At 39.3% G+C, this 12067-nt stretch overlaps 1 protein-coding gene across 1 annotated transcript in view; it reads left to right on the plus strand.

The window, feature by feature from the left end:
- CNIH3 (cornichon family AMPA receptor auxiliary protein 3) overlaps positions 1-12067 on the plus strand; it is a 46273-nt gene that overhangs the window by 15499 nt on the left and 18707 nt on the right. The window contains exon 3 of the mRNA XM_015813654.1: positions 2188-2235. Coding sequence (XP_015669140.1) covers positions 2188-2235 — 48 coding nt within the window. The remainder of the gene's footprint in view (positions 1-2187; positions 2236-12067) is intronic.

Here is a 12067-nt window from a genome sequence, read left to right on the forward strand (position 1 = left end):
GTTAGATGTGCATGCCTGAAGAAGAAATGTATGTTAGCTGACCTTATAAATACAAATAGATATAATAGTATCTGCACATAATTTCACGCAGAAGATATTCCATAACTAACTCTCCCAGCAGTCTGGAGTTTGATCCTGACAGGCTTGAGGTTGGCTCAGCCTTCCTTTCCTGATTGGAAAGCATCCAAATAATCCACTTTCCCAAGGCTTCTGAAGCTGTTGCACAGTCACTTTCTCCACCACCCTCCCCAAGAAAGGGAGCAGAGACATTGGACAGTATGATGGGATCCAAAGATGGTTTCTTGAGGAGGGGTGAACCAAGGCCCTCTTAAGAGATAAAGGAACACCTCCCTCACTCAAAAAAGAATCAACCTTCACCAGAACCCATTAACATGAGACCTCCCAGGCTACTTTGCCAAACAAGGTGAGATATGGATCTAAAAAGCAGGTGGCAGAGCTTACAGTACTGAGGAACCTGTCCACTTCCTCAGGTCTAACAGGTTCAAACTGTTGCATGATAACCAGGCAAGACTTCTCCTGCATCTTCTCATCATATTTTTTATTCTGACATGTGAGCACATATTGTGTAGCATTCACTAAATGAAAATAGAAGTGGGAATATGTGAGGTTAAGTCTTCCCATAGTTTTTGCACACAGTTGGAAATCTGCTTTCTCATTGTACTTAAATAATTTAATGCCAAACTAGTGAGGTTTGTAAATTGCCTTCCACTGATTATTATCTCTCCCCTTTCTCCCAATTTTGTTTTCACCGACTGACAGCAGCACTCAAATATTTCAGATATAGATCTTTATTAAAGCTGTGTGAAGCACCACAATTTCATTGAGTAAAGCATCTGTGTTCTTTGGAAAGCTTGTGCAGCTCATTATCTATATATTTGTGTACATATGCTGACTACACTTTCTCTGGAATTACCAATGAAATGAAGCAGCTGCACATGCATACACACTTGTTGACAGCCAGGGAAAAGGAGCTGAACAAGCCTTCCAAATTACATGCCTGCTCTAACATTTTGAGGATGGGGGCCTTGCAATTTCTGATGTGCTTAGCAAAGCACTCTCTTTCAAATGCTTTATGCAGTCCCAGTGTTTAGTCATCCAGTTGCTGGGTTTTTTTAAACGTAAGTTGCCACAGATCACACTTGGATCTAAAACAGTGAAGCAAGTGACTTGATTTGCAACTTTCCTCATAGGGCACAGGGCTATACCTCTCAATTGAATGAAATGTGGTAACCCCACCCCCAGATATGGGCTTGCAGTTTGCTATGTAGCATCTGCTCAAATTATGTAATGGGAAAACAATTCTGTAAAACCTCAGCCCCAAGGTGATCCAGTTTAAGATGTAATTGATAATAGATCTTGTATGCTTAAATATGACAATTATAATTAACTATAACACCAACTCTAGAAAAATAGAGTTTTTTCTAGAAAAGTACCCACAATTCAAGATTTTGCTGATCTCTCATTTAGCCAACTGTACATCCCAAGGAAGCATTTTTTTTCCTTTTAGAGAACATTTTAACCTTTAAATTCTGCAATAAAAGCTTAGGTACTTCAAGGCAGCATGAAAATACCAGCTGATCATGCAATAATGATGGTTGTTACATATATACCATATTTTGAGAAAATAAGGTGAGACTTTCACAGTATAAGAAGAAAGTATAAGATAAAGTGTGCCTGCACAAAACACACACTTTGCTTCTGTCTCATAATGTTCTTTAGTAGCATTATTTGTTTCTGTCTTCCATAGTTTGTCCACTCTGTGGCAGCAAGCTCATCTATATATCATGAAACTATAGGCTCCTTATTTTATCTCATGCATGAATTTCCAGGAATCAGTTGCTATCTTTAAAGTTGCAGTAGAAAATTTGTAATCATCCAATCACTGCTGAATAGTTTCTAATATGCTGAGAGTTGTGGTTCAGATTTGGGACTAACTTCAGTTGCCTTGGCAAAAGTGAAGACATTTGATATAATTGAATTTAAATATGTTTAGATGATCTCAGAAGATAACTAAGGCAGTACCATGCAAATTATACCAGAGGCTAGTATACTATAGACTTTCTTCTGAGACCAGGTAAAATATATGTTGATTCACACTAGTTGTTCAATTTTAGGTCTCTTAAATTGTACCTTTTCACTCCATCTTTTCCCACTTTCCTTTGACAGAGAGAGCGGTTGAGAAACATTGAACGGATCTGCTTTCTTCTGAGAAAGGTAAAAATTAATCCAGATTGGTTTTGTTGAAGTGAAGCAAGCAATCATGTTCTTATGAGCAGCAATACATTTTCTTTTTTAATAGTAATTTTATTAAAATTACAATAACTATGATAAAAACTAATACACCAAAAATATATAAAAATAGAAGGTACAGAAAGAAAAAGAAAAGAAAAAAATAGGAAAGAAAGAAAAAATAAAACTATAGTATAAAAAATAAAAGAAATATATAAATGACTTCCCTTCATCACAATATATAGTAGAAACAATTTTTAACTTATCTCCTCCCCTTAAAATACAACAGATGATCTCTTCTTCCCATATCACATCTCTCATCTATAAACTAATCCTTAAAAACCTCATCATTTCAGTCCTGATGTCACCAAAAAGTCCATTAAAATTACCAGAGATAACAACAGTTCTATTTTAACCTTGGTCAAATAATCCACCTTTACTCCATTCTGTATTAGTAAGTAAAATTTAAATACTCTTTTTTTTAAATTGTCATCTTTAGCTCCTTCTAGGTCAGGGGTGTCAAACTGCTGGCCCACGGGCCGGACGCGTCATCCAGAAGCTGCACCCACCCTATTGCCGGCAATGGCAAAACCATCCCGATACGTTGTGCGATGTCACGTGACGTCACAGGTTTGACATGTCTGTTCTAGGTCGTTCAGTGTCCATTAACAAAGCGGGCTTTGTCTCTTAAGGTCGCGTTCCTTGTAGCTATCACGTCTGCCAGACGTATCTCGGAACTAGCTGCCCTTTCGATCAGGGAGGATCTCTGCGTCTTCCACCAGGACCGGGTGGTCCTTCGCTTAGATCCCACCTTTGTATCTAAAGTCAACTCTATTTTTCACAGGACTCAGGAGGTCGTTTTGCCAAATTTCTCTCCCAATCCTTCTCACGACCTGGAACGTCAGTGGCGCACGCTTGACGTTCGCAGGGCATTAAAGCGCTACATCAAACGCACAGCGCCATTTCGGAAGTCTGAGGCCCTTTTCATCTCCTTTCATCCGTCCTCTCTAGGACAGAAGGTGTCCACCTCCACCATTGGCAGGTGGATCAGGGCCTGCATAGCGGAGGCGTATAAGTCCTCCTCCCTGCCGGTTCCAGATCATATCACGGCGCACTCCACTCGCAGCGCTGCAACATCTGCGGCGTGGGCCACTCAGGCCTCCATCGAGGAAGTTTGCAGGGCTGCGACATGGTCTTCACCTTCCCCGTTCGTGCGCCATTATAAAATTGATCGCTTCGCCTCGGCTGATGCCTCCTTCGGTAGAAGGGTGCTCCAACAGGTGATTGCGGGGACCACGGATTCGGCCTTACCTGATTCCCACCCGTTGGGACAGTGAGGCTTTGGTATGTCCCACCGGTGGATTCTCCATCTCCTGTACTGGAGAAGGGGTGTTGTCTTACCTGAACGCCTTTTCTCAGTACGGAGATGGAGAATCCACACCCACCCTTAGGTCAGTCAGGCCGTTATTAGGGGTTAGAGAGCCAATACCTGGTACATCATCAGCCGCTTTCGCCCTCAATAAGACTGGATCTCACAGCAACAGGGGGCGTGTCAAAGTTTGGCTACTTGGTCTCAGGAGCAGGCATCCAATGAAAACCCACCGGTGGATTCTCCATCTCCGTACTGAGAAAAGGCGTTCAGGTAAGACAACGCCCCTTCTAGGTCGTTCAGTGTCCAACCTTCAAGGACCCAAATTTTTTTAAAGAATTCAAAATAAAAATATTTTCCCACAGGAAAGATTCTTATACTTAATTTTAAAATCTTATTTCAAATTTATCTGGAACCCTTAGTTTGTTTGTAACTTTTAAAATCAAAGGTTTGTTCACCCTTGGTGTTTATTCCAGAATAATTTGTTAAGTCTTTAAATTTTTATTTAAATCTTCTTTCACTAATAAATGAAGGAGAGTTACCTCGTATTGTAAAATTTGTCGATCCAAAGGTCCTAATAGCTGAAAAGTAGTTAACAAGCAATTTCTGAAAATGATTAGAAAATGAAATATGCAAACCCAGTGTCCTTCAAAGCTCCAGCTAAGGATTGAATAGGATAGCTTTTGCCATATTTTCTAGAGCTCTAAACCCACCAGAGACTGCTGTCTTCTGACCTCCTTGTAAGGAGCAGCTTTGAAGAGCGCTTGTGGACGATTTCAGGTCCATTCCTTGTCAGAAGAACTGGACTACTTGCTGGCTCTTCATTCTCCTGCAGGCTTCAGAGCTAACTTCAGTTTGCCAGTTCTTCCCTAGAAGTCAATAGCAATGCATTCTCAATGGTTACTCATTTTCTTGAGAAGGTTATAAATGGTAACCAAATGGAAAATTGACAGTTTTATGAATTTTGCAGAACAGGAATGACACTAACTACAAGGGACTTCCATTCAGTCTACAACATCCAAAAAAGAAATGAACTTTTGGGAACATCATCTTCAATCAAATCCCCTCATTTTAAAGACAATTTACAACTTTTAGAAGCATAATTGGTGTCTGGCATCTAACTTTTTACATTTCTGTATTTAGACCTATAATTGTATAATGATCCTTAATAAATGACACATCATGTAGAAAAATTGGGATATAATAAAAGGGACAATAGATATATAATAGAATGTTATGCATGGTCTGAAGAAAACAGAAGATTTTTTTCTCCCTTTTTCCTGTGGTTTTTAGTAATATAATGAAGCTGAACTTGAAAGCTAAGTGATTTTTTTTTTAACGAAATAAAGTGTTGCAAGGAGGCGTATTTCTTTTTTCCTTACTTGTTTACCTGGCTAAGTAGTAAATGGTCTTCTTTTTTCCTCAAGTGTATTTTAATATGCATTTTTCTGTATGGTTGCTTCATACAGCAATTTTATATAACTGCAGTGAAAAACAGTATAAGAATGCTCTTTCCCTTCGCACTTTTGAAAATGCCTTTGCATTCATTTTTACATATTGCTTGGACAGATTGGACAGTCTTGGCCAACATGCCAAATTTCTAATAATGAATTGAGAAAAAAATGTGTGGAAATTGGAGGAAATACACAACATATTTAAAATATACAGTATACATAACATATTTAAAATATACAGAAAATAAATTGGATTGTTTTTTAAAAAAATACTGATTGGATTTTTTTTCCTTATTCACATGTGTCTTGTCATAAACATGCTAGAAAGAAAACCCAGGATCTATGCAAATATGACTGAAAATAAGTGGTATGCCCTCCACTCTCATTCCACCTCTCTTTGAGCATTTTATATATCAGAAACATTTTTTACCTTTAGAAACTGCAAGAAAATATTATGCTGTAGGCTTGCAAATATTTCCTTGTACCACAAAACATATCCTTTCTTCAGATTATATTTGTTCTACAGGATTCTTTAAAAGAAATGGTAAAAATTTGGGTATGTAAACACAGCCATAAGGATTTTTATATTTTCATGATGTATGTGGGCTCTATTCTCTTTTCATCATGCCTCCTTCTTTTGCTTGTGAAGGGAAGAAAGAAATGACAAATGAAAAAACTCATATATAAGTTTTAAAAATCAAGACAACTACACAATGGTAGGAAAAAATGCAAAGGACTCTTAGTGCTTTGCCCTAACTGAGATGTTTGCCTTGGGCACAGACCATTCTCCTTATGCCCCATTATGGGTTTAATTTCTTGCTACTTGTGGAAGAATTTACTGGATTTAGATAAATCTATTTTTGAGATACTCTGTTCTCTGCATGGGTGGATTGAAGGGGCTAAGATGCCCTGGTTGGCTTTACCTTCAATATAAATAATGGCAGACTCAGTATTAAATGAGTAGAGATTCTATCCATGTTTATGTCTTTGGTTTTTAGAATATGTCTCTTAGCTTTATTCTTCATAATTAGACAGGTATATTCAAATATGCTCAACATTTTTATATCTGTTTAATCAATAGAGTAAGATCTTGTTAGAGTTGCACAATATGTTCGATAATCTTTACAATTCTGTAGAAGTGTAGTCTTCTACATTATTTTATTATTGAAGAAATGTAGTCTCATAGTGGCTTGTACTCCAAGATTCAATTCCTAGCATTCTACATTGGGCTTCAAGCGGCTTCTTGTCCTTGTAGATGGTACCACCAATCACTTCAGTTTTGAGATGAAGTCAAAAGCTCTTCTAAAAATAATGTAACTGTTATTTGCTCAGCCACCTTTTTGGTTTTAAGCTGTGACCCAATTTTTATAAAGCTAGCAACAGTCCATGATCATTTTATTAATATTTGTGCAAAGCATGGAGATGTCTTGCTGACATCAGCCTTTAATTTATTTCGAGTCTAAATATCCTTACAGCAGAAATGGCAGCTCTTGGCTAAAACAGACTAAAACTGTAGAAACAACATACTCAAAGGAATAAAGGTTAGCATATATTTCATAAACACATTGCTTAATGCAGCTTGTCTTTGCTGATAAGCTGCTTTTTAGTGGAGATTTTTTGCTTTGGGAAGAAAGGAAAACAGGATAATTCAAGAAGTGATTGAATGGGATTCTTTTTGCCTCCTTAGCAATTGTGAGGCATTCATGGTTTGGCAGCAGAGCTTTGGGGAGCAATTAGAACAAACTACTAATAAAACAAAAATTAGGACACGTGGAGCTTTTAACAACTCCTGAAGGTATCTGACCTCATTATAATATGGCTCCTCATGCCACCTCTAATAGTCAGATATTTGTGTGCCTTTCTTCTTTTTAAAATGTCTGTCTGTCTGTCTTCCATAATTGCAAGACTTTTAATATGGCTATTTTTCTTTTCCCTGACTCAAGACATTATAGATTTGGAAAGGATCTTGGAGATCTTCTAGTCCATTCCAGACAAATAGATGTCCATTTTTTGCTTGAATATCACCAAGGAAGCAACATTCATGATTCCATGAGGAAGGCTATTCTACTTTTTAACTGGTCTTGTGGTCAGGAAATTACTCCTTATTTTGAGTTTCTCTCTCTGTAAAACTTTCAACAATAATTCTTATTATATTCTTGGGCATTATGGAAAATAAACCTATACTTTCAGTTATCATATCTTCCCTTAGTTTTCTCTTCTTTAGCTAAATATTCCAACTTTTTAAAATGTTCTTTATGGGATTTAGCCTCCAAGTCCCTCACTCTCTTTATTACTCTATTTGCACTCTCAATGCTCATCAGGGCATTGATTGCTGGTGGAAAGGTGTTTTGGTCTTTTTGTTCCCTTTTTCGCTTGTTGATTGTCTCTTTTGCACAGTATGTAGATGTTTATGTCTATGTGTCTCTTGATGGCCAAGATGTCAGAGTGCCCCGCTTCCAGGAAGTCTCTAGCATTTTTGGACTTGGCTTGATCTAGGGTGGTCACAGTTTCCTATTTGAAACTATGGTTAATTTTGTCCATATGTTCTGAAATTAAGGACTTTTTATCATGTCTTCTGAATACTAGTTGGTGTTTATGAATGCATTCTGTTAGTCTTCTGCCAGTTTGTCCAACATGGTGAATGTTGCAGTCTTTGCACTTTATGTTGTAGATGACTCCTGTTTTTGACTTCTGGGGCTGCTGAGTCTTTTGGTTTACTTAGGTTGTTTTGGAGGGTTTTCCATGTGGTTGTAATAATCTGTTGGTGGTTTCTGAAATGTTTTTGATGGCAGTGTTACTTTTACAACTTGTGTTGGTTGTACAATTCTGGATTGAGTGATCGGGTCCTTTTTGACAAAGTTGTGTGGATATTAATTTTGTTGGAAAATGTTGTATAGATGCTCTATTTCCTTTTTATACAAGCTAACAACCAGGTTCAGAGAGAACCAAGGACCTCTCATTTCAACCTGAGCTACAAATATTCTCTTTTTTCACTTGTGAAATCCAATCTCACTATTTGTATTGCTAATGCTTGCTAAGGGGTTCAAGGGTTTCTTTAATTCATTATGTCCAGGTGAGCATGCTTATTCAGAAACCAACACCTATAGAATTTAATGCATCTTATTAGTTTTAAATATATTTGGGATTGGGACTTATTTATCCATGAAACCAGCTATGTTTGACACTCTGCAAGAAACTAACACATTTACAAACAAAACTGAAAATATGTGAAATATCCAAAATTAAAATTAAAATCCTGACTTAACCTGTTTTACCCACAGCTAACCAAAAGGCAGAGGCTTTCTATCTTTTCTATGGAAAACAGTGGTTGTGTGGACTGGTGTTTAATAAATTATCTGAAGTTCTCATCAGCATTTAATTACTGAAGGATAACAACTGTTAATAAAAATAACTTTTTAGTCTATAGTCAATATATTTTAACCCTTTTATAAAAAAACTGTCTGCTTTTATAAACATGAGCAATGACTCTGAGCAATGATAGTTCTGCTTTGATTAATCGTTCTGTTCTAAAAATAGATTTTGCAACATAACACTGTGCAATGTTCCTGCTTGGGTGTAGGAGATGATCAGGCTGAGCCTGAAGGAGGGGTCAAACACATCATCAGTCATGAGCCCCTTCGAGTCCACAAGAGATCTCAGTCCAGCCCACCTTGAATTCCTTATCTACCACCAAATTGCTTTGACTGTTAGTAGTTCAGATTCTTGTAGAGAGCTTAAGCTTCCAATAAATCTTTATATCCATTTGAACTATCTGGAACTCCTGATTTCTCTGGTGCTTGATATTGGGTTTTCTACAACCATTTCTCATGAGAAAGATTGTGTAATATATATACCATGTTTCCCTGAAAATAAGACCCGGTCTTTTTTTTTTTTTTTTTTGCCTCCAAAAGAGGTACCAGGTCTTATTTTCAGGAGTGTGTATGTGTGTGTGTGTGTCTTTTCCACTCACCTCACAGCAGCGACATCGACAGCTCCATCCAGCCGGCCCACTTCTTCTGCGGCTGAAGGAGCAGCTTCATTCTGCAGCTGAGAATGGAGCTCAGCCTGCATTTTGCAGTCAGAGACTTTTCCGGAAGGCATCTGTAGCTGAGAACCGAGTTCTGTATTCAATCCATAGCTCGGTTCTCGGCTACACAGGCTTCTGGAAAGGCCTCTGACTGCGAAATGCAGGCCAAGTTCCATTCTCAGCTGAAGAATGAAGCTGCTCTTTTCGGCAAGGCAAGTATTGATCCATGGGAGACCTGGCTGCAATGGTAACCTCCACCTCTCTACCCCCGCCCTAGCTTGATTTTTAGGCGTATGCCTTGCCCCAAAACTAGGGCTTTTATGTGAGGTAGGGCTTATATTAGGTCCACCCCCCAAAATCAAGCTAGGGCTTTTGGGGAAACACGGTAATTAATTCTAAAATCTTACTTTAAATTTATGTGGACCCTTAGTTCATTTATAACTTTCTAAAACTAACTTTTAAACATTCTTTTGCTGTTTATTCCCCAAAACATTTTTAAGCGCTTAAACTTTAAAATTTCTTTTGCTAACCAATGTATAAAACTCACGTGGTGCTATAAAACAACAGGCCCCAACCTTTCTGACTTTGAGGATTGGTGGTGGGGAGGGAGTGGGACCGGTTCCGCACGAGTATCTGGTGAGTGCATGTGCATGTGCAGCTCCATTTGCTCGAGTGGTGGGCTTGCACACTTGTCACTCACACACTTGCACAAATGGATCCTTGCACACTCGCATGTTGCTCGTGCAAATGTAGATGCATGGGCATGCATACTTGCCTGCTGCTTCTGTGGCCTGGTTCCGAATGGTCCATACCTGGTAGTGGGCCACAGCCCGGAGGTTGGGACTTCTGTTATAAAATGTGTTGATTCAAAGGTTTGTAATAGCTGAAAAGCAATTAACAAGCAATTTCCAAAAGTGATTAGAAAAGAAATAAGTGAACTTAGTGTTCTCTTAAGGCAGTGGTGGCGAACCTATGGCACGCATGCCAGAGGCGGCACTCAGAGCCCTCTCTGTTGGCATGTGCACCACCGCCAGCAGCAGGTCCATCAGGCCGCCACCACCGCCTGGAGCAGGAGCCCACCCAGCACAAAGTAGGTGAAGCGGCCGACTAGCAAGCTCGAATAGAGGTGGTAGAGCAGAGCTCACCAACCATTGTTGGACTGAAACAAAAGGGAGGGGAAGCATTTTGCACTACAAATGGGGCAGGGCTAGTGCCTGCGTGATACTCACTAGCCCTGTCCCGTTCTTGCGTGATGCAGCGCCTTGTATCTGCACCTGCAGTGCGGCGGCGGCCGTTTTTGCACCTTGCAGCACGGTGGCCCATTTTTGCGCCCCCAGTTTTTGCATGCCAGAGGCGGCACTCAGAGGTGCCTCCCTGCTCCTCCCCCGAGGGCACCACAATGCTGATGCAGCCCTGGCACTTTGCGATAAATAAATGGGTTTGGGGTTGTGGTTTGGGCACTCGGTCTCTAAAAGGTTCGTCATCACTGTCTTAAAGGCATTGACTGTGATTTGAGCAAGGTGGGTATTCCCTTATTTCCCAGAGCTCTAAACCCACCAGAGGTGCTACCTTGCAGTCTTCTTATGAGAAGCAAATGTTTGGAGCACTTGTGGGTGATCTCAAGTCCTCTCCTTTTTTGGAGAATTGTTGAAGAGCTGGTTTATTTGAGATCATAGGCTGCGGTACAGGTAGTCCTCGACTTATGACCACAATTGGGACCCAAAGTCATTGTGGTTATAAGTTGAGTTGGACCCAAATTTATGACAATTTTTATGTCAGTCATTAAATAAAAATAGCTTCCTTAATGGGCATTTTTGCTGTTTTTGCTGAAAATTGGCAAAGATGGCAAATAATGATCACATGACTGCAGAATGCTGCATCAGTTGTAATGCAAACTGGTTGCCAAGCACCCGAATTGCGATCAGGTGACCAGGTGACCATAGTGATTGTGTGTGTATGTGTGTGTAAGAGAGACAGAGAGAGACAGAGAGACAGAGGGAGGGAGAGGGTCATAACTACAGGTTGTAAATTTCTTTTTCTGAGGCTGTCATAACTTTGAACTATCATTAAATGAACGGTTTTGCAAACTACCTGTAGCAGAATCTTGCAAGCCTGCCTGTGTTTTTCCTGGGCTTCCTTTTATAGCAGGGAGTTGTGGGGATAACTGAGTCCTTTTCTCATTCTCTCCCACCTGCCTGGGCTTAATGCACGATTCCTCAGCTCCTGATGTTTTCCTAAGGCTTCTGGCTGCTTTCTCCAAGGTCATCTCCATGGTTCCCTAGAGCATTTGTGTAACACTCTATTAATTTCTGGATGATTCTCTACTTTCTCCTAGAAGTATGTTGTTTTTTGTTTACTACATAGGGATTAGGAGATTTGTCCCTGCTTCTGGGAAACCTCTTCTTCATTTGCTCAGCTATGCAATAGCTGCTTAGGAGAATCACATATCTGACTATTGAAAGGCTGCTCCACTACCATGCCACAGTGAGTGGGGTTAAGATGAGGGTCTCTTTTCCTGTTAGCAAACTTACTTTGCTGCAACAACAAATTTTGCTATTTGTGCATGATTTCATAGGAGGCTATTAAGCTATTAAAGTTTGAATTGAGCAAAGTCCTGAAAGGCCGTTGCATAGTTTTTACAAACTTAACAAAAATTCTAGATTATTTATGAACAAGTTAAAAAGCATTTGTACAGATGCCTATGCAAAAAGCTTCATGCTTTAAATCTGTTTTGCAAGAATGGTGTATTATTTTCATTCCCTTCTATCTGTTCTTTAACCAATTACAGTAATGCTTGGTTAAGGAGTGAAGAGATATTTACTCATGACTGTCAAGCTTTTTTTTTACATTTTTTTTTAGTAAGAAACTTTGTCAAAAGCTTTTGAAACTACAAATAAGCAGGGTCCACTTGATCATGCATTGGCTGCATGTGATTCCTTACTCCCAAATCCAAGATGACACAATTAT

The sequence above is a fragment of the Protobothrops mucrosquamatus genome, unplaced genomic scaffold, assembly GCF_001527695.2.
Source record: "Protobothrops mucrosquamatus isolate PMUCROS unplaced genomic scaffold, P.Mucros_1.0 scaffold_3, whole genome shotgun sequence".
Lineage (NCBI taxonomy): Eukaryota > Metazoa > Chordata > Lepidosauria > Squamata > Viperidae > Protobothrops > Protobothrops mucrosquamatus.